We start from the raw sequence: 22,984 nt of genomic DNA, 5'->3' as shown, positions 1-22,984 counted from the left end.
ACCAACCCGTTTCTCTTGGGTACACACGGAGTCCAGACAGTTGTTAGCATTAACAAATAATCAAGTTTATTTTTATAGGCATGAACAACTAACAACTTCAAACTGATTATCCCAATTATCTATCTGACTCCACCTAAAAGCTCCTCTCACTCTCTCACCACACAACTCGACCAACCCACAGACTCAACCTCCCTCTTCTTTCTCCAACTCCCAACTCTCAACTGACTTTCAAACAACACCAACTCTCTCTCTAACTCCACCTGCTCCCCTCGGGTTCTCACTGGCCAATCACATCACACTCATTTAACCCTTTCCTTATGAACCACCTAGGAGGCAACCGCCACACCGACCTGTAGAAAATGTTTCTTGAAAAAAGAGACATTGCACATACTTTGTAAACAAGATATCTTTAATAAAAAATACATTTTTTAAAAAAGAACAGGCTGCCTTGAGAATTGAGCAGTGCCTGCTAATAATTCAGGCACGGCCAGCAAATGGACTTCAAGTCCTAATGTAATTGTTTCTTTGGAACTAAGCAGGTTTGAGCTTGCTACTACCCCAGTGGGAGGAAGCCTGGGCATCCCATAGGTGCTGCTTTGAGCAGGAAGAGAGCATTACACAATTTTAACAAATACAATTTCTGCCTTTAAATGGAGATGAAATGAACTAGGCATGCAGTTTTTTCTACTTTCTAAGTTCATTAGTAACAATACTGGATTGCAGGAAGGGGCCGTGCCCCAGGGGCTGGCAACCCATGCTACACCACTGATCCTCCGCATTTCTCATGGAGGAGGCCCTTGAAGGGCCTCAGGGGATGATCATAGCGTCCAGGTAGGTTCATATGGGGAGAGGCATATGATCATAGCATCCAGGTAGGTTCATATGAGGAGAGGCAGACCTTGAGCTATTGCAGTCCTGAGACAGTTAAGACTTTGAACTGGACCCAGAAACTAATTGGCAGCTAGTGCAGTTCAACCAGGATTGGTGTAATATGCTCAAACTGCCTTGCTCCAATGAGCAACCTGGTCACCAAATTCTGCACCAGCTGAAGCTTCTGAATAGTCTTCAATGTTGCAGTGGATTCTTCCAGATCAGGGGTGTCTAATGTGATAGCTTCCAGATGTTTCTGGACTACAGCTTCCAGCATTGCTGTGCATCGTTTTTGTGACTGAACCAGTGCAGATTTTCGTCCCAGGTATTTTAAATGTTTTATTAACTAAAAATGTAACAACAATTTGGTTATTTGATGAGTACTGGAGCTCAAGGTTAGCAATTTTTATATTCAAAAGGTTTCTGTGTTTTGACTTCTAATACAATGGAGCTTAATGAAATCTGTCTCAGAAAGGACAAAGCAATAATCAGTTTGCCAAGATGTCACTGCTGTATTGCAATGTCACAAAGTGTCATAGTGTGTGAGATGTTCAAAGGAGTTGAGTCTGATGCCTTGGCCATTCTGGGAACAGTGAGGGGTGACCAAAGTTGAGCCATATTTTGACTTTATTGCTAAATTAAGCATCACTTAATTGTAGTTTCTCAGTATACGCAGTAATTTCCCCATTATTACTATTTTTGTGTGCAAAGTAACCTCTACAATCTGTAGCAATCTGTTCTCTTTCTGCTTCTTGAGAGCAAAGTATGTACATCTACACATGCATGCACACCCCACATAGATAACGAATCTCGATAGATATCGTATTAAATCCTGAGAGAACCTCAAATCACCATATTCTACTCTTGCAGATTTGTGATGAATTATTGTGGAGACAGTTGATGGCTTTCTGTATGCATTGGCCTTAAATTATTATTGTTACTTTTTTATTCATAATTGTATGTTTTATTTTTATTTTTTTGTAAACTGCTGAGAGATTTTGTACAATCAAGCTGTTAATTTGTTGCTGTTTGTTCCGATTCAGGGCTGAAGATCAGGTTTCCCCGGGGGGGGGGAGGGGAAGCAGCGGAGCAAATGGCGATGTGGATGAGCCCCCAGACTCCCATGTGAGCCCAGGACACAGAGGCAAAGGGTTTGTTTATGCCTTACTTCCCATAGTAAATGGCAGCAGGGTTGGGCTTTAGAGCCTTCTCCCTACCCAGCTCAGTCGGAGATGCGGGCTCTTAGAAATCATCCAGGGAATGATATTAGGGAAGGTGGTCTTGGCATTGGACAAGAGGGTAAGAAGATATAGCCTTGGCATGGGAAGCACCTGGGAGCCAGATTGAACCTCTGAGGTTCCCAATTCTCTATCCCTAGGATGGGATAACTAACATGGCTCAAATGTTTGGCTTCACCCTGAGATGGAAGGGCTGATGGAAGGGCTGAGGCTAGAATGATGGAAGGGCTGAGGCTAGAATGATTTCACCTGGAGGAAGTTTATTCAAGCATGTAGTTTATGAGTTGCATCACTTTCCAGGAAGGACTTTCCCTCAGTCCCACTCCTCTCCATGAGTTGTCAGTTTCCTTGTTCTCAAGATCCTAGAGTCAATTTATTTTTCTTTTACAGGTATGTCACAATATCATTATCTGCTCAGGAAATTGCTAGTGTGATTTCCTTATCCTGGCTGTAGGTATAATAGTTATGAGGAAGCAATAAATGATGTAGCTGCTGCTTCTCCACTGGTCCCCTTGCTCAACTTCCTCAAGGACATCTTCTTGCAACAGGTGGAGGGGAAGAGGGAAGGCAGAGGAAGTGAAGCAACAGAATGGGGAGTGCGACAGAATCTTCTCCCATTGCCTCAGAACTTAAGGCTATAGATAGGTTCTCTGGTGGGTGAGGTGGCAGTCCTACAGTCCGTCCCCCCCCCCCCCCGTTCAACGGTGTGTCTGTTCTGCAACATGTTCTAGTTCTGGATTTATACTGCTTGGCTTGTTCTGTGATGCTTCCCCAATGCTACCACATTACTGCTGGCTGGAGGAGCTGTAGTGCAACCAAAACAGAACAAGAATAAACAAGGAACATTTGTGTTAGAGAAAGTGACAGGATATGCACTCATTGAGCATGTGAAATAATATACCTGCCCCCAGGGGTGGGCTATGGTAATTTTTTGTAATATGCCACCATGTTCGAGCCCAAAATTTTATGCCCCCAAATGGATCTTCTCAGTTTTGTGCCCCCCTTGGCTTGGCACCCTGTGCCTGGACCACCTTAAATCTGGTGCTGCCGCTGCCCCAAATTGTCGTTTGCAGGTGCAAATAGCTTTGGAAGTGGGATCACGTGTGACGACCACGATGGCCTCACAAGCACAGATCACCATGAATGTGCAGTAAAAAGAATGAAGTGGGGCTTATTTAGGAGTTGTTCCACAATCACCCTGCCAAGCCCATGTAAATATAACTGCTGCACTCTGTCCTGGTTGATTGTTTGATTGACTGTTCCTTTACAAGACCCCTGGTAACTCACTTACATTCTTGTTCTAGGAAGTGGTATGGGGAGGCTGAGAGAAGACCCAAAACTATGATGTTTGAGTTTTGATTGGAATTTTTGGAAAAGAGAGGGAAAACAAAACTCCAAAACAAAAAGTAAGCAAAGTAGGAATTTGCAGCAGCTGACCAAAGTGAACACTATTCACCAGACCTGTATGGTGACCTGTTAGGGACTTGGGGTCAAACCATTTCCTTCCTGCAGGGCAAATAGGAGCTACATGGGGAGGGCAATTCAGAGTGGGGAAATGATGGCAGATGAAAGGGTTAAAGTGTCCTGATCCAGCCCCCCCCCCTCCAGTGGTATGTAGCTTTGGGGAGGGGGACGGGGTGTGTGTGTCGTATTTATCCTAAAATCATGGTGTCAATAATGTATTGTATTTTTTCTTTTATCTTTTTGTCAACTGCTTTGAGGGTTTATTGTATAATCATGTTTTGGTGGCATGTGGTAAACCTGACTTTGCCACTGACTGAAATGCCTTAAACCTTTTGGGAGAGAGAGAAGCATCTGGTGGGCAAAAATATCTGGCTGGAGACCGTGTTCTGCTCTGTGGGTCAGATGTTGAGCTGGCCTGGGTCGGAGTAATGATTGGAGCTCAGCTAGAGACTAAATGAGGCTGTTTGGAGACATCATATCCTAATAGCAGGGAAGTGATTGAGACTGGCTTTGTTGCATGTCTGGTTTAGATCCCAAACTGGGATTCTGTGAGTGCATAACAACAATTATTTAATACTTTAGAAGTTCCCTAGCTCCTTTAAATACGCACATCTTCTTTCTAGCTGTGTTTGCTATTAAATCAGATGTGACACTAATGGGCTTCTGACTTGCTGTCCATTTCACAATATTGCTGGTGATGATGTGCTCTTCGTTGCTACGAATCTGATTTGCACCCTGTCAATTTCTGGTTGGCTTATTCTGAGAGCAGGAGATCACTGCAATGATTTCTCTCTGGAATGACTTCTGTAATTTTGCAATTGCATGGCCACTGGCTAGGATTTTAAGGCGATTTCTTGGTGAGACAAGTAGACCAGATATGAAAACAAGGCAACTTGCAGCTTTAACCACTAATTAACTTTCTAGTGTAATGTTGCAATACAAAGGCTGTTAAATTCAAATTAGGAATAAGTTTGCTATCTTGAGCTTTCATCAGTTGTAAAATACAGTCTATTAACAGAGTGAGGGTGTTAGAAAAAGCATTACAAAAGTCTATCACTCAGGATAACATTTCATGCATCTGTTGAAGTGCACTATTGTTTGTGAAAGTTTATGCTATGATGTATTCATTGGTCTTTAAGGTGCCACAAGATTCTGATGTTTTTTTCTAGGCAGCAAGGTGCCACAAACCTTTTGTGACCTACTTCCAAAGGAAACAGAACTTTTAGTGGGGCATGTACCTGTGAAACAGCTTGTCACTCAGAAGTGAGGGCAGACATGCATAGCCATATACTTGGGACACCAGATAGGGGTAGAATCATGCGCAGTGAAAGCTATGATGTAATCACAGCCGGATCTAATGTTGCTACAAACATTGGATCCCACATCTTCCAGTGGAGTTGGTTGTGTTAGTCCATTACAATAATTATAACAGCCATGGAACACCTGAAAAAAACTAGCAGACTCATCCTAGCATAAACATTTCTCCCTCCATCCTGCTCCCACACTCGGACTCACGTGGGCATACTGGGGTGTGCATGAAAATGGGACCAAATGACCATGAGATGCAAAAAGTGCTGTCTCTGATAATTCTGTATAAAATTTATGATAGGCAAAGCTACCATTCAGCGGTAGTTTGGTGATAATCGCCCCAGTTTTGCTATTCTTATCCCGACCTTTAGTGGGACAGGAAACAGTTATTGTGATTCAAACCCAACTGATAGAGCCAAATGTCTTGAAAACTTTCTAATTCAGCTATTTCACCCTGTTTTTAATGTTTGATGATTTAGCATGTTTTTAATATTCTGTTGGGAGCTGCCCAGAGTGGCTGGGTAAACCCAGCCAGATGGGCGGGTTATTATTATTATTACATTGCAGTCTCCTTTCGCAGTGCCTTTGTTGCAGAAAGGCACTTCCCAAGAAAGCAGTATACTGTCGCATAAAGCTGAAATTTAATCCCACTGGTTTCTGAATATTGCAATTTATTGCATCAGATTTGTGACCGGTTTGTCTGCATTTCAATGTTTGTCCTGTACTGAAGGCAATTGTTGATGGCATGTATCCCTTTGGCAAATAAGCCGGTGGGTGAACTCCTGATGATGTGGTAATTTTTTTCTGGCAGGCTGTCATGAAACCCTACTCACTGCATGTTCACACATGATGTTTGTTCACACTGCCCTGAACTGTAGTCATGTCCTTCACCAAGGACATGGGTGGGTGATGACCCAAACAATAGGAAGATCCCAGGGTTCTGGAACAAGGTCAGTATTTTGGACAAGGACCAATATGCTGATTCAGGACTGCAGTTTGCAATCCTTCCATTGAGGCAGAAAAACCAAATTGTCTCAGCAGGATTTCTGAGCAACTAACGGGATTGGGTTAGTCAAGAAGAAAGTCCATACCCTGTTAACATCCTGTAATGGTGTTGCCTAAGTGGTGTCTCATTGTAGCAAATGTCTAATATAAATCCTTCAAGTGCACATCCCCATCCAACAAGCTGGAACAAATGTGGCTGAATTCAGGACTTGGGTATAGATGGAAGATCTTGTGTTATGCTTTGGATGGAAGCAAGAAGTGTGCAAACATGTTTTGCAGTCAGCTGGTTTCTATTATAAGCTGGTGCCTATTTGTCTACTATGCAGTTTTGCAGTATCATCCATAAAATGAACCTGCATGTGGACAGGTCTATGCTTGGACTGATGGTGAGGTGAATATTTTTTCACTAGTCCTAGTGTACAGACGTACCTTGGAAGTCGAACAGAATCCATTCCGGAAGTCCATTTGACTTCCGAAACGTTAGATTTCCAAAGTGCAGCTTTTGATTGGCTGAGGAAGCTCCTGTAGCCAATCGGAAGCCATGGAAGCCTCATTGGATGTTCGGCTTCCAAAAGAACGTCCAAAAACCAGAAAATTCATTGCAGGTTTTTGATCATTTGGGAGCCAGAACGTTTGACTCCCAAGGTGTTCAGGAGTCGAGGTACAACTGCACAGTACTGCACAGTCTCCTGCCCATGGGTCCAGATGATGAAGATGCCATCAATATAACTTGGGGGAGGTGTTTGTGGGCAGAAGCAGAAGTAAGTGTTGTTCTAAAATAGCCATGGATATGTTTGCATACTGTGTTGCCCATTTACCTGTCTTTTTGAAATAATGGTGTTTGAGGACCAAGTAGCAAAACTTGGTAGCTATATGTGGTCCAGCATCCTGGATAACATTCCTGATGGCTGGTACTCTGTTTTTGTGGGGGAAAGTGGTCTGGAACCTCAGTATCCCTGATTGCCAAAATAATACTCCCCGGGATAGAGAAAGACTTGTACCGTAGTTGCCCAACAGAGTTGGTGGTTTTCTTTGCGGAAGGAAGAAAGGAAGAGAAAGAAAAATATTTGAAGGAAAGGATGGATTGAACAAACAGGCTCCTGTTCTAAATGTAGAAATGTAGCATCAATGTAGCACTCTCCAAAGCAAATTGTCTTTTTGCAGGCCCCTCCCACCCTGCTTTTCAACACAAGACTCTTTGTAATGCTTTGCAATGCAAATGTGAAGCGGATGTTTCGACAGAATGCTCACTGCATGGCAAATTCTTCTCTGCTCCTCCAACACCGTTCTTGCAAATGTAGTTGTGTTGACCCACAAGAAGAAAATCCAAAATCCACATTAGGGCAATACCCTTATTAGGCCAACCAAGATACTACAAGTAGCATGCGAGCTTCTGAGTTCTCCTATACAGGTATTATCTAGATGATAAAAAAACCAAGACTGGTGAGAGGAAACCTGTGTATTTTGCAAAAGTAAAAAATGATACACTTGTGATTAACAGCTGGATCTTATATTTCTAAAAATTGGAGTGTCAACCATTGTATGCTTCTTTTCCCCAGAAGCCCCGCAAAGCACCTAATAGAACCTCATTTGAATATTGCAACCTCCTTCCACGGTCTTTCTGACTAAATTCAGACTCCATGCATGATTTCAACACCTGTCATTTCGCTTCCCCCTTTCTGTCTCCTGAATACTGTAATAGTTCTGGAGAAGGCAAAAGCTTGCACACTGTTTTCTTTCTAACATCTTTAACATTGCTTGAGAAAGGTATTTTGTAATGTAGATTTTGAAAGAAGAAAGGAAGTTAAGATCGTTTTTTAAAGACTATGGTGGCAACTTAAGCCACATGTATGAATTGGCTCTTATACCTGGAACATGGTTCCAAGTTGTGACCAGGAAACTCATGAAACAATTGGAGATTAAATGGCCTCTGAGCATGTGCAGAGTGCCTTTCTCTCTTCCTTGAGCACATCCTGGGTTCCATGGGTCAGTGTCAGGGCTTGTTACGTTGCTGAAAAGGGTGAGGAGAGGAGGAGTCTGAGGTCCACCACTGTGTACATGTGTCTGTTCATTTATCTGTTAACCAGACCCAGCCTGGTTACCTGTAAAAAGTTTAGGGGAGATGTGTTTGGTGAATCAGGATGCTACCCTAGAACAAACCAGAGATGATTGAATTAGCACCAGCACCTTCTGTTGCAGAGATGGAGAACCTGAGACTCATTAGATGTTGTTGCACTATAACTTTCATCGTCTCTGACTCTGACCTTTGTCCATGCTGGCTGGGGCTGATGGGAGTTTGAGTTCTCATCCTTGGTCTGTTGCCACAATTTCCCAAATTTAAAATGGACCTATCTAAGGAGCAGCATGTGTATTTTTTCATGTCCCCACTATTTATTTACTTTATTTCAAACATTTACATCCCACTTCTTGATTGTATTTTTCCAAGGCAGAAGGGTTGTATGTTTCTGGTGTGACTTTCTGGTGGAGCTGGGCAGGGTTGTTGGCTTCAAAGGGCTAGAGCTGCTTTGCACAAAGCTGGGGCAGGGTGTAAAATAACGACGAGCATCTCTGCATTTGAAGAGATAACTGACTTTGTGAGCAGAGATCACTGATAAGATGAATGATGGGAGTTCAGGCATAGAATACAACCTTTTGATAACTTTCTGATCAATTTGGGCTAGATTTTGCCTAGAATTTCTTTCTTAATTACAGGTCTTGAACTTGGAAGGTGTGAATCATGTCAGAGAAAACGGTGCCTGTGATCATGCACAGGGTGTTCTTTTCTTCCCCTTTTCTGTAACCACAGTTTGCATCCACATACCGCATTTTTCGCCCTATAAGGACGCACTTTTTCCCCTCCAAAAATGAAGGGGAAATCTGGGTGCGTCCTATGGGGCGAATGCAGGCTTTTGCTGAAGCTTGGAGAACGAGGGGGGTCGGTGCGCACTGACCCCTCTCCCTCTCCAGGCTTCAGGAACACATCCGCAGCCTAGGCAGCCCTGCGGGAGGTCCCCGCAAGACTCCCCACGCTGCGGATAGCAGCCTGCCACCCGGTGGGCGGGACACCCTGATGCAGAGCGCCCCTCGCGCCGGGCAGACATGGGCCAGCCCCACAAGCTTAGGGGACAGCAGGGAGGCGCAGCGCCGCCATCCCACTGTTCCTCGACCTGGTTCGGTTTCCCCGACCTGCTTTTGGGGGGGAAATAAAGGGGAAAAAAATTTCCTTTATTTCCCCCCCCCCAAAAAAAACCTAGGTGCGTCCTATGGGACGGAGCGTCCTATGGGACGAAAAATACGGTACCTGGAATTGAGGTAAAGTTTTCCAGGAAAGATTGTGTGACCTTCCCATTCACAATTCACCTCCAGCATCACTTGCTTGAAATAAAGCAGGGAGGTAGAAGACCTCGCCTTACTAAAGAAGGCCAGTCTAGCTTACACTGTGATTCAGCCACGCAAATCTGTGGACCAGCTGAAGTGCCCCAGTATCTTTCTCTCACTATGTCTGGTTCAGATGACACACGAAGCCAAACCGTGGCTTGGGATGGCTCAGTTGCAGAATGACCAAGGAGGAGCAAAGTACAGTAGCCACATTCTCCTTTCTGGAGAGCGTGCTAAGCCGTGGTTAGGCTCACTATGATGTGTGAAACCAGGTCACTATGACAGGAATCTTTGTAGAATCCTTGTTTTCTCCCTGTCAAAGGCTGTTTTCTGTAGTGCAGATATATTTCTTGGCTGCTGTAGGTTCTACATTCAAATTATGTAATAACCACATTATACTTCGTGTGCTAGAACTGTCTTTGGTTCAGTGCTGTGGATGTTAGTTAAGAAGGAATATTTCATGCACTTAACAGGATTTTCAAGAAAAGAAAAAAGTATGAGCTTTCAGATGCACTAGAAGTTTAGGCAAAATCTGATGAGAAAGCAGGACAATGCTGCTTCCAGGACAGAATAATAATGTGTGAAAGGAGCCCCACTCCCAAGAAGGGAAAACACCCTGGGGTAAGATTATTTTAAGGCAATGGGAGGTCCTGGGCTCTCCAATACTGGTAGATAATATGCACTCTCATGGCAAGTAGTCATGGATAGCTTTATGAATTAGTCTAATTTGTCATCTTTTTTAAGCAACCCAAGTTAGTGGCCATTTCTGTATACTATACAAGTGAATTCCCTAGTTTTAACTACCTGCTGTGTGACGAAGTATTTCCTTTTGACCTCAGTCTTCTAACATTCAACTTTATGGGGGTCCCAGGTCTAGCTTCGCAGTCATGTGGTTTGCCCTTTGCTGAAACTTTTCTGACTCTACAGTAGCACATAACGAGTGGTCTTGTGTTGATTTTATGTGTCAGCAGTAGGAGGCCCACAGGCACTCTGAGAACTCTGTTAATTTCTCTAGTGCTTGTACTGGTGTTCCTCCATGTTAATTTCCTAAATGTGAGGCATTGTTGGCAGTATTTTGGGGACAGTTGGCACAGTGCTGCAACTTTGCTTTCTCCCCCAAGGATGGGAATTAATGCTTCTTCCCCTAGGGCTGGGTGACCAGTGGTGTAGGAGACGGGGACTTTTTTTAAGAGCAGAAGTGATGTCAATGTGATGACTAATGAAAAAGAGGGTAAATGAGGGTGCACCCACACTTCGCTTGTCCCATGCCTAGAAAAATCAGAGCAAACCTCAATCCACAGAAAACTTGACGTTTGCTTCAGTTGATTGACATTTGCTCTGATTAAGTGGTGAAGTTTTCCCCGGAGGGAGAGGCGGGTACAAACAGAAGTGTGGACAAGCCCTGACTGGCGGTCCTTGCTTATGGAATCGAGTGAGGCTAATAATCAAGCAGAGGCTTTTGTCTTTGATTGTGTTCCTACCTTACTCCTTTTTCAAGTTTGCATTTCTTCTACTTATTTAGAAATGTGCCAAATCATTTACGAAAGAGGGCCCTTCTTGGACTCATAAGGAATTGTTGCTGAAAGAGATTTGGAACATATCCAGAAGAATTCAGCGGTTGTTATCATTCCATTATTGCAAGCATTTCTGCTTGCCTGACAGAACGACCTCTCCTTTCCTCCCCCAGTGCAATGTTCTGGAGGTTTTCCAGAGCAGATCAGGAGAAGGAGAGTGGAAGAAGCCGCCCTGCCCTGGTGTGCTCACAGGAGCCCTTGTGTCGGCTTTGGTTAGTGTACTGGGTTAGTTCAATCTGGCCCATAGCTTCCTTCTTGACAGCAGTCATATGAGCAATTGCTGTCAGTTGGAAAACCCCCAACTTTAGTAGTACAGTAATGCAATGGTATGATAATGTTTGGGAGATAGCTTTTATGACTAAACCTCTTGACCATAAAAGACGAGAAGAAGGTTGCAATGCACAAGTAAATTGATAGAACTATGGAGTTTAAAAACCATTGTAATTCAAAATATTAAGATATTGCACAACTCAAATTCAAAATGTTTATTCGGCTTTACGCCCATCATAAAACAAAACAAATCGAATAAAACAGTGGACTCGTACAAGCCACAAGTAATATAACACAGTTCACAGCACACAAGGACAGATATTAACAATTCAAAAGAAAAATTTAAGATTAAGATTAAAAATTTAGGCACTACGCTAAAATCAATATCTGATGTCATTATAAAAAATTCTTATATCAATAATCAGCTAACATTCCATTCCGTCTCTTGTATGAGAGGACGGCTGTTAGGAATTTAGCAACCTGTAGGGTAATATAAGGATACACATCTTGAAGAACCCAGGCAAGCTGTAAATCTACTGGTTTGTCAACCATAGGCTGGATTATGGAGTTTAGTATACTAGCACGAGGTGAACTGTACATAGGGCAGATAAACATAACATGATGTAGAGATTCCGATGTTTTCATTTCACAAGCACACATTGAAGAGACTTGGCCCTTAGTGAATCTATGTCTCAGCACGTTTGTTGGAAAAACATTGAACCTAGCTCTAATGAAGGCATAACAGTGAGACGCGGTCATAAGCGATGTTAAGTAAGACGGAGCACGGTAGATTGGGGTTATGCCGAAATTTAATGGCGAACAGGCTCCACCACCAGCTAAGAAATTTTGGTATAGGTCCACATCATCCAGCCTTTGATTTATACACCTTTTTGCCACATTTAGATCCAGTTTGAGCAATTCAGTGGGCGAAATCTCATAGGACAGCAATTTGGCATGGATTTTTCCTGACCACAAATTTGTGAAGTCATCCCGCCACATGCATTGAATGAGATAGTGGTTCGGGAGTTTATGCCATAGGGATATCCAATAAATCAAAACTCTCCTCCATAGAACTAACTCCACTGAGGGGATCTTCATTTCTAAGCGAATAGCCGCATTACTTACGCATGTTGGTAATTTTAGAAGTCGGCCTAAGAATTGGCTTTGAAGCGACTCTAAAGGTGAGAGGTTAGCAAAGGCAGCCCATAAAGGTGCAGCATAGGCCATTGTGGCCATCACTTTGATGCTATACACTTTCAAGGCCGCAGGGTTGAATAAGGCCCCCTCAGAGTAGAAAAAACGGAGGAGGGAGTGTGATAGGGCTTTTGTCTTGTTTTGAAGGTATTCAACGTGCGCTTTCCACCCTAAATTATATTGAAAATAAATTCCTAAATATTTAAATTTATGTACTTGTTCAATTTTCTTGCCCTCCAATTTCCATGAATAAAGTTTTCGACTCCTTGAAAATATCAGTACTTTGGACTTGGTGTGGTTGATAGACAGATGATTAAAATGGCAATATGTCGCAAAAATCTTTAGTGCCCTCCTTAAACCCACTCTGGAGTAAGAGAGTAGTACCGCATCATCTGCGTAGAGAAGTAAAGGACAACGATAATCTGCTATACGAGGGGTGTGGATAAATTTTTGTGAGTCGGCTAATGGGTTCCTCATATCACTAATAAATAAGTTAAAAAGAAGTGGCGCTAAAATACAACCCTGGCGTACACCCTTGTTTACTGGCACTGGGTTAGTTAGGTCTCCAGCAGGGGATAATCTCACCCTGGCCACGGACCCGGCATGAAGTTGGGAGATAAGCCATAGGAGCCTTCTATCTATTCCCCAACCGGCAAGTTTATCCCATAGTAATTTCCTCGGAATACTATCAAACGCAGCTTTCAAATCTATGAAGGCTGCGCAAAGTTGGCCCCGTCGAGGTGTCGAGTATTTCCAGGCTAAGTGATAAAGAATAATTGCCTGGTCTGTTGTGGATCGGTTTAATCTAAATCCAGCTTGCTCATGCCCAATCAGGTCAGCCTCAACTGACCACTTCATCAACCTTGCCAGCAAAAAACGGGCATATATTTTCCCAATGGACGATAGCAGACTGATATTCCGGTAATTCCCTGGGTCGCCGGGAGGGCCTTTTTTGTAGATAGGAATTATAATGGCCTCCTTCCACGTTCCTGGTATTAAGCCCGTGGCATTTATTGTGTCGAACGTTTTAGCTAAAATCCCTGCCCACCATGCAGAATGTAGCTTTATAGCCTCTACAGGGACCAAATCTGGCCCAGGGGCCTTACCAGTTTTCAGCTCAGCTATCAATTCTAGGATTTCAGCAGGGTCAGTATTGGGCCAGACGGGAAGGGGGTTAGAAGGTCTCCAGTGAGTGGACGGAGCTTCTGCCACTGAGAAATATTTTCTCAGGAACTGCTCCCATGTAGGGGCCGGGATCACCGTTAAGGGATATTTCGTGTTTCTTCCCTTTATTAAGGACCAAAATTTCCGGGAGTTATGAGATTTTGAGGCAGAAATTATATTCTGCCAGCGATTTAAATGCCACTCCCGTTTGGCCGATTTCTGGGCCTGTTTGTACGCATTTTGGCCAGGGAATAAGAAGGAGGTAAGGCCGGAGCTCCAGAAAGTTTATAGTCATTATATATTTTATGTAGATGGAGTCTGGCTAGTTTACAAGCGGAGTTGAACCAAGGGGCGCCAAATTTAAAATAATCATTTTTAACTCCATAAGATTGAGAAGTAAAAAAGCGAGTTAAAACTTCTATCAGGCAAGAAAAAGAATTCATACAGGTAATAGGGTCACGCGGGACTATTCCTATGTCCGGCTGATCACCAAGAAACTTTTCTCGGATAAAATCCGTATATCTAAGGGCGAGGGCAGGGGGCACAACCTTGTGCCTTATTTTCACTCATGATTGCTGTGCATTAGACTGCAATTCCCATTATCCCTGACAGCTGACCATGAAGGCAGGGGGCTGATGGGAGCTAGAGTCCAGCAACACAAGGTGGTGGGGGGTGATGGCTTATTTTTTTCCTTCTCTGTCTTAGCTGCTACTTTCTTTCTTCTGCCACTAAATAAGTATGATTGCCTAGAATTGTAGTCATTATATATGTAATTTTGTACAATACGCTACAGCAGTCGCCACTAAGCTCTATGGGCAACCGGGCACATATGGTATCTTGAGGAAGCAACAGGGGTGCCCTTTACAAAATACTTGCAAAAAATGGTTGCCATATGAAAAAGAGACAGGGCCACAAGATGGTCCGTCAGTGGGGTGAAATGGCACCTACATCAGCCACTGCCACATTCACTCTTTGCAGCTCTCCTGTGTTCAGAACAGATGGGAGGGTAGGCACCGATTCCTGAGCCAGTGCAAATAGAAACTGAGCAGGATGAGTAAACAGTTTCTTGTATATTGTGGATTTTAGGAAATAGCTACTGAGACCTTTCGTGGACACCATAGGAGATATTAGTGAGCACAATGGCACCATGTTAGTGACTGCTTGTGTTGCAGTTTTGTATTTCTATTAAAGAGCCAAATATTGCATTTCAGCTGGCTTGATACCTTTTGTTAAAGGTCAATGTTTTCTACAAGTTGAATTTATCCCATAATTTATTACTGTCAGCTGATTCTAATCAAATGGGTTTTATGCCACAGATTGCTGTTCTTTAGTGGGGTGTGTGTATGCATGCATGTATGTATGTATGTATATCAGTTGATACAGCTGCCTGCATTTTTTGCCTTTCTTCAAGGGTGTGGTGCAAACTTGTTTCCTTTCCATTGTTTAATACGGTTTCAACATCCCGTGGTGCAGGCAAAAACATGAATACCTGTATCCTCACCATGCCTCTTGCTCAAATCATTACTAATTACTGTAGCTCTTCCCTATATGACTCACGCTGCTTCTAGTAATGACTGTGCAACTGGTGCAAGGAATGTTTCGAGAAAGCACACAACTCACTTGGATGAGCGGGTTCAGAACATTCTGTTTCAGAAAAAGGTAGGGCTGAAGGCGACAAAGTGTTGGAGGGACCAGATCTCAGTGGTAGATTGCTTTCTTTCATGCAGATCAGAGCTGGGCCAACTTGGTTCCCTCCTGATGTTGTTGGCTACAACCCCCACCATCACTGGCTATGGGCCATGCTGGCTGGGGCTGACAGGAGCAGGGAGTTGAACAGCATCTGTAGGGCACCATGCGGGCTACCCCTGACGTAGGAGTTTCTAGTTCAATCCCTGGCATCTGCAGGTTTTAAAAAAGATTGGGTAGCCCTGCTTTGGAATCTCAACTGCATCAGCCTCAGGCAGTTTGGCCAGTGGTCAGGGATGATGGGAGTTGTAGTCTGGCAGTATCTGGAGGAGAGCCACACACTCCCCATCCCTAAGGTAGCAGGTGATCGGAAAGCTTCTCTATTTGAAACCCCGGAAAACTGCTTCTGGTCTGATGAAAAATAGTCTGATTTGGCATAAGACATATGTTTGTGTTTCTGACTTGGGGTTGTACCAGTGATGACATGTGTCATTGTACACCTTTTTGGAACGGAAGACTAGGATGCAAAGTACTGAGAGGAGAACTGTCGGAGTTAGTCATAGTTGTTGGCATCAGTCTGTCTCAGCAGACATGGAAGGGTGCACTTTCAGTGTCAAATCATTAGAGAGTTACAGCTATGGCTGTGGAGACAGATATGGGAGAGACGTGTTTTATTGTCGGTGGGACAGCTAAAGGTATCTGATTTTGCTGCTACAGGTGAACAATGATGTTTATTCTCTCTGCACTCCTCCCTTCTTCTGCAGAGAATGCAGGAATTAGTTATGTTTATTAAATTGGTGATTATTTAGAAAGCAAGTTTTTGAAAAGGCACAAGCAGCAGAAGTAACACATTTTCAGAAAAGAAGCTAGAGAGATGAGGCAGAGGGAGAGAGAGAGAGAGAGAGAGAGAGAGAGAGAATAGAAATTTGAAAAAGAAGGTGGGGAAAATGAGTGTCATGGCAAGAACAGCCAGTGATGACTGGGGCTGTATGTGGAATAATGGAGAAAGTGGAACAGCAAAGGCTAGCATTTGTACTAAGAAAGATAAATTTGATGCCATATGATGGCCATATCTCATGCTAACAAATATCGTCAACCTCCTTTCAGCCTCCCTTAAGTGACATTATGAAAGCTATAAAAAAAGACTGACGTTTGAGTTGGGACCTGAAGTGACATTTCAAAGTGAAATTGGAGGTGCCTTGTTGAATGAAATTACCCCCGGATTTTAGGTGGAGGCCAAAATAGTTTGTGAGATATCTTGGGGGAGGCTAATGGGACTTCCCTATCAGTTATGGAAAAGAAATAGGAACCTCACATTGAAAGGGAATGGTCCACAACAGTGGCATAGCATGTGGGGGGCAGGAGCCAGGGTGCAAAATTAGGGGGGGGGGGAGCAAAAATTCGAAAGAAAAATAAACTCCTTTGATAGTTTTAGTTTTTTTTTAAAAAGCCAATCAAGCAGTGTAATCATTTCAAGAAATAAATAATAGCATAGCCTCCAAGTGCCACTTTTTAGCCATGGCACCCATGGGAAAAAATAAGCAAATCTGCTTTGTTCTTAAACAGAGAAATCCTGGTTTAAGATGGGGCCATAGGCAAAATTGCAGCTGGCTTTCAGTGCCTTTGAGGCTCTCCTATGGAAGTGCTCCTTCCTGTTCAGTTTGCTTTCTACTGTTGCCCGCCCACGCTCCTGCTCACCCAGGCTCTTTCCCCAGGCTCTCCCTCCCACCCCAATCCCATGACCAGAAGGGCAGGAGGGATCATTAAACCACTCGGCCGAGGTCTCTTCAGCTTGGCAGAGGAGCATTGCAGCAAAACAGTTGCCTTACAGCCAACGGGAGAGCAGCTGCCTCTGCATGGCTTTGCAAAATAAAAAATAATAATAATACTTATTCCAATAGCACCTTAGAGACCAACATAAGTGTGCACGCACACAAAAGCTCATAGCAATAACAAACTTAGTTGGTCTCTAAGGTGCTACCGAAAGAATTTTTTTGTTTGTTTGGACTACGGCCGACGAACATGGCTACCTACCTGTGACTATGGCTTTGCGAAGTTAGCTAGTGTTCCCTCCCCCCCCCCCCCGTCTAGCCCAAACCCAAGCATGTCTACTTGGAAGTAAGTGCCATTGAGGTCAGTGGGCATCAGAAGAAGTGTGCATGCACACGAAATCTTATACCAAGAACAAACTTAGTTGGTCTCTAAGGTATATGAAAGATGGGTGCAGATGACTAGTACCTGCCGAAACAAACATGGAAGAGAACCGAAATGAGACTTTTTCAAAATGAACAGGCTGCCTTGAGAATTGAGCAGTGCCTGCTAATAATTCAGGCACAGCCAGCAAATGGACTGCAAGTCCTAATGTAATGGTTTCTATGGAACTAAGCAGGTCTGAGATTGCTACTACCCCAGTGGGAGGAAGCCTGGGCAACCTATAGGTGCTGCTTTGAGCAGGAAGAGAGCAATACCCAGTTTTAACAAACACAATTTCTGCCTTTAAATGGAGATGAAATGAACTAGGCATCCAGTTTTTTCACTTTGTAAGTTCATTACAATGACTGGGTTCAATACTGGACTGGAGGAAGGGATTTAGGGAGTGGTAACAGTCCACGGGTTAGGAGGCGCTGTATTTGCCCTGGCTGCTGGCGACCCATGCCGTGCCACTGATCCACAAGGATAAATGGCATCCTCAGTTAAAGGGACCTCAGGCAGCAGAAAAGGATGCTGTGCAGCAGGATTAGGAAATACCTCCTCCGTCTTGGAGCGCTACAGCTAGTCAGGGCTAGAAAGCACATTTGTCTGGAGTTATTGAACATGTTTATGTGAACTGAATGGTTATTAAGTGTCTGAGTTACCTTCTAAATAGCATTTAACATTTTTAATATGGTTTTGCTAATTCCCCGTTTGTGGCCTTAAAAAGTTCCTTTTGAAAACTATAAATGCAAATAATAGTCATGCATCTATCCCCTGGGCTTTAAAACCAAGCTGGTCAATGTAAATATTTGTATTTTCTGTACAGTAATTTCATAGCATCCTTTTGTGCAATGATCTGAAAGTGAGTTGATATTATTATTATTATTTATTATTTGCATTTGGCCCTTCCTAACAATGAGCTCAGGGTAGCATATATGGTTCTTCTTCCCCTCCCCTATTTTATCATGACGATAACCCTTTGATGTGAGTTAAGCAGAGAGAGCGACTGGCCCAATATGCTCCATGGATGAGTGGAGAATTCTGTCTGGGTCTTCCCAACAGGCTAACCCCTGCACCAACTTCATGCAACTCAAAAGCGCAGATGCTTCAGTCTCTCTGTCTAAGCATGGCCAGGGAGCTAGCTCATTCAATTTTTTGGTTTGGTTCTGGTTCAAATATGACTGGTTTGGTTCCAGTTTAGAGAACCAACATTGCAAAATTAGGAGTCCAAATTTCAAAGGGCAGCTCAGTTTTTGTTGTCATAATAATAATAATACCTTTACTGTCAATATACAACCTGTGTACAATGAAATTAACCGAGCCTCCCTCCCCCCCACAAACACTCAGTCTCATTGCACTCTGTGCGCTTGTCGCACAACACAGCAACCCCGAAAGACACTATATTACTGTATTGCACTAGTCAAAATAAAAAAATTCCTTCCAGTAGCACCTTAAAGACCAACTAACTTAGTTCTTGGTATGAGCTTTCGTGTGCATGCACACTTCTTCAGATGTGTATCTGAAGAAGTGTGCATGCACACGAAAGCTCATACCAAGAACGAAAGATCATACCAAGAACTAACTTAGTTGGTCTTTAAGGTGCTACTGGAAGGAATTTTTTTATTTTGACTATGGCAGACCAACACGGCTACCTATCTGTAACTGTATTGCACTATATTACTGTATTTTCCGTTGAGCAGCCTAACAGCCCACGGATAAAAACTGTTTTTTAGCCTGCTGGTTTGACTGATTATACTTCTGTTTCTTCTGCCCAAGGGTAGAAGATTAAAGAGGTTCTGGCTGGGGTGTGAAACATTCCTGAGAATTTTTTTCACTCTCTATCGGGCTCAGGGGACAGCCCATGATATTATGTGCTGTGTTCACCACCCTCTGTAAAGACTTTCTGTCCGTGGCTGTCAAGCCAACATACCACACTGTGATACAATGTGAGAGGACACTTTCTATTGTGGACCGGTAGAAGGAGGTCATCAATTGTTGTTTAACATATTGGTTTGGGAAGAGTGAATTGGGTAGTTTCCCATTAAAGTGCAAATGGAACAAATTTCTTCCCACTCCCTGGCTGAGAGCTCTTTCCTTGCTCACCCAATCCAGGCTGCTGCTGCTGCCTTTCTAAGGGTTCTTCTCTCTCCTTGCATCTTCGCTCCAGGATGCGTCCAGTCCAGAAGTCCTTGTGTGTGCTGATGGTGCTGATGGCATCCCTGGCTTTTCTCTATCTTCATGTCTGGTCACCGAAGCCCTACAGTACGGTGGACCTGCGACACCGGCCAGGCCGAACGCCAGAGCAGCTGTTGAGTGACCATCTGCTGGTGCCTGAGAAGAAATATGCACACATTGCTTTCCGGATTAAGGAGGAGATCCTGGAGTAAGCGCCCATCCCTATTTAACAAGGACAGTGCCTGTTTTCGGGTACCAGGCCCTCATGAAGCGCTACTTCTTTTTTGTTTGGGGGTGGAAGAGGTGTTGTATATGTGCTTTTAAAAAGGTATAGTGTCCAAACATCTGCAGTAGGATTCTTAAGGTTGCCATTCAACCCCCTTCCCGGGGGGGGGGGGCGGTCAATTGAGAAGATGAGTATCTGAATATAGGAATGGATGCATTGTGACATTAATGTGCATGCATGTAAATACTCCTATCCCAAAGCATAGAGCTGACCATGGCGTGGCTCCAGTGGCCAACTCCTCCTCCTCCTGCCGTGGAGGGGAAGGAGGGTCAAAGCCGTCTCCTGCCAGTAGCAATGCCAGGAGGAGGGGAAGGAGGAGCCATTGAAGCTGTGTGGCCACCGGGTTTGGCTCCACCCATGGCTCCTCCCAACATTCTGATGTCACACGTGGGACTTTGCACATGTGACGTCGCCCCCCCCCCCATAAACTGGCTCTTCTGACTGGATTTAAGACTCAGGAGACCACCTGGGATGCCATGTAGGGCAAGAATGTCTGGACTGTAGATTCAGCTGTCCACTCAACAGCTGAAATGATGTTACACATCGTAGGGAGCAGAGCAGGTCAGTGGTGTAGCCTAGGGAGAGAAACCTCTAGCCCCAAAGGTGTTCCAGTTGCTAGTACCTTGCTTCCATTCCTCCTGCCACTGCTTCCCCAGATACTAAATGTGTTTCACTTTTACCTCTACTATAATAGGAAACAGCCAGTGGTGCAGTAATGTAAATTTAGATTCTGGATTTATAGGTCTTATTCCGCTCCTGCTTTTAGATGTTAATGTAGCCTTGCTGCTTTGGAAGGGGGCAGGGTCCTGCTCATTCCTCTGTGTGGGGTCCTGAGCTGCTGTCCCACAGTCCTATCGTGATGGTGCTGAGGGCAGCATCCATCTCCATTGGGCGTGGGGGGGGGAGATTATTAAATATTCTTCCAAGTAAGTCATGCTGTTGTTGCACATAGTGTATTCAGCATTGACAAAATGAGAATACCCCTCACCAATGTTTACTGACACGTACTTGTCCCTTCCCAGGCTCCTTCCAAAGAACTCCTGCAAGTGTGAGGTGGAACCTAGTATGAACTTCCCACTTCAGAAACAGCTCTTTGGTCACATCTATTCTCTGGAATTCGCAAACGCCTTCAGTCCTTCCGAACTGCCAGAGATAAACAGCAGGCGAAAACAGGAGTACCGCAGTTACCAGCAAAGGTGAGCTTCACCTGTGGCACGGTGGGTTCCCTGATCACGCCACACACGCTTGGTAGGGAGTTCTGTCGCAAAGGAGCAGCTGCTGAAAAGGCCCTGCTACTTGTTGCCATCCTTCTGTACAGGACCGCAGATGATGGTAACGGGAATCTCACATGGGAGCCGGAAACTATTGGGCGGTGCTTGGTTTATAGAATGGCAGCAGATTCCTGTTCCATCAGCAGAGAATTAAACCATAAAAGGTACTCCTGACCAGAGATATTATCCAGACTTAGGGAAAGGCTGGGTATATTTCCTTGCTTATCCTGTTAACAAGATCCAGCTTCCATTCCAGTGGTTTCTCCTAACCCTGCACTATTGTAACCATTTAATATCACTTATACCCTTTAAACCCTTAATTTACCAACAACTCTGGTAACTCTGGGGTCTAGACATTGTGCAAACCACTCAGATATATTTACTGTATTTAACAAAGATATTACTGTTTGCTGACGTGGTTACTTTAAAATAGTACTGCCTCATTAAGTAGATAACACGTTACTGTCACTGTAAATACCAACAGCTTATTTCTAGTGACACTCACCAGTTTACACCTTTTGACATGTGCAGTTAGTCCCCTTTGTTGCTACCCATTTTGCACCGTCAGCTACGCATAAAGTGCTTGATCTGCAATTCTCTCTGAAGCTTCTACAGTGTGATTTGTTGTATTCTCCTGATGTTTCCTTATCTGTAACATGGCTTGCTTACTCCATTTCCATCACATCAAATATGGCCTTGCTTTCTTTCCACCCAGCAGTTTCTCTTCAAGACAACTTAACTAAATGATTTTAATTATTTCGGTCCCTCCACACCTCCAGTGTGTGGTTGACTTGGCATGTAGTCTCCATCGTCCTCCATGTTTCCTGACATGGGCACACAGCTCATGTTAGATAGACTCCTGCAGATTCCATAGCTGCTGCCTTGCTTGAGCAGAAATTCACCTCAGCAGAAAGCTGGCCTCGTACTCTGTCACCTCCGCTGATCAGTACCACAGCGGAGTGAAGGGCCGGTTGTTTGATGCTTCCTCCCAGCTTGAGGAGTGCTACATCATGGATGTAGCCGGGGGGTGTGTGTGTCAGCTGCCTCCCTAAATCAATCAAAATCAATACAAATCCCCTTTTTTGGATAGAAACCCGCCAAATATGCTAGGCAGAGCCAGGTTACTTTAGCATGCATGGCTTAGGGTTAGACTGCCACATTTATTTTTTGGGGGTGGGAATCCATAGCCTCTTTGTTCTGATCAATGGAAATGTCACAAAATGGTGAGCAAGCTTTTGAGACCACCAGAACTCTTCACAAGGCTGGATGTTTAGAAAAGCAGAAGAAGGTGAGGAAAAAGCTGACTTTGCATTGATGCCGTAATGTCTGCAATGCAAGCATTTATTTTTCTAGTACAGTGGTACCTCGCAAGACGAAAAACGCGCAAGACAAAAGAGTTTTCCGTTTTTTGAGTCGTTCCGCAAGACGAATTTCCCTATGGGCTTGCTTCGCAAGACGAAATGTCTTGCGAGTTTGTTTCCTTTTTCTTAAAGCCGCTAAGCCGTTAATAGCCACTAAGCCGCTAATAGCCGTGCTTCGCAAGACGAAAAAAAGCAAGACGAAGAGACTCGCGGAACGGATTAATTTCGTCTTGCGAGGCACCACTGTGTAATCCTAGAAGGTATGTGGCTATGGGGGTTGTCCCAAAGAGCACCTGCACTTCAGAATCTAACTCATCAGCCACGTAAAGTAAACCCCCTGAATTTGGCAGGATAAATTTCTGAGTAAACACAGGATTGCAATCTGTGGTTGCAGTCCTAAGCACATTTCATGGAATCATAGAGTTGGAAGAGACCACAAGGGCCATTGAGTCCAACCCTAAGGCTCACTCTGGGCAGCTGCAATCCTAAACAATCTCATGTGGAAGACTTGTGAACTCAGTGGGATTTACTTCTGTGGGAATTTTAG

General features: G+C 44.0%; 1 protein-coding gene across 7 annotated transcripts in view; it reads left to right on the top strand.

The window, feature by feature from the left end:
- B4GALNT1 (beta-1,4-N-acetyl-galactosaminyltransferase 1) overlaps positions 1 to 22,984 on the top strand; it is a 46,811-nt gene that overhangs the window by 7,989 nt on the left and 15,838 nt on the right. For 5 of the 7 annotated variants that reach the window (XM_083489535.1, XM_083489538.1, XM_083489537.1 and 2 more), the window contains 2 exons: positions 19,512 to 19,727; positions 20,828 to 21,001. In XM_083489535.1, the coding sequence (XP_083345661.1) occupies positions 19,512 to 19,727; positions 20,828 to 21,001 (390 nt within the window). Of the gene's footprint in view, positions 1 to 1,099; positions 1,196 to 15,017; positions 15,125 to 19,511; positions 19,728 to 20,827; positions 21,002 to 22,984 lie in introns of those variants that run through there. The other 2 variants (XM_083489539.1, XM_083489533.1) reach the window with 2 other exon arrangements.

Source organism: Podarcis liolepis (genome assembly GCF_965112155.1).
Source record: "Podarcis liolepis genome assembly, chromosome: 2".
Classification (NCBI taxonomy): domain Eukaryota; kingdom Metazoa; phylum Chordata; class Lepidosauria; order Squamata; family Lacertidae; genus Podarcis; species Podarcis liolepis.
The sequence above is the reverse complement of the archived record's forward strand: the minus strand, read 5'-3'. Positions and strand labels throughout refer to the sequence as shown.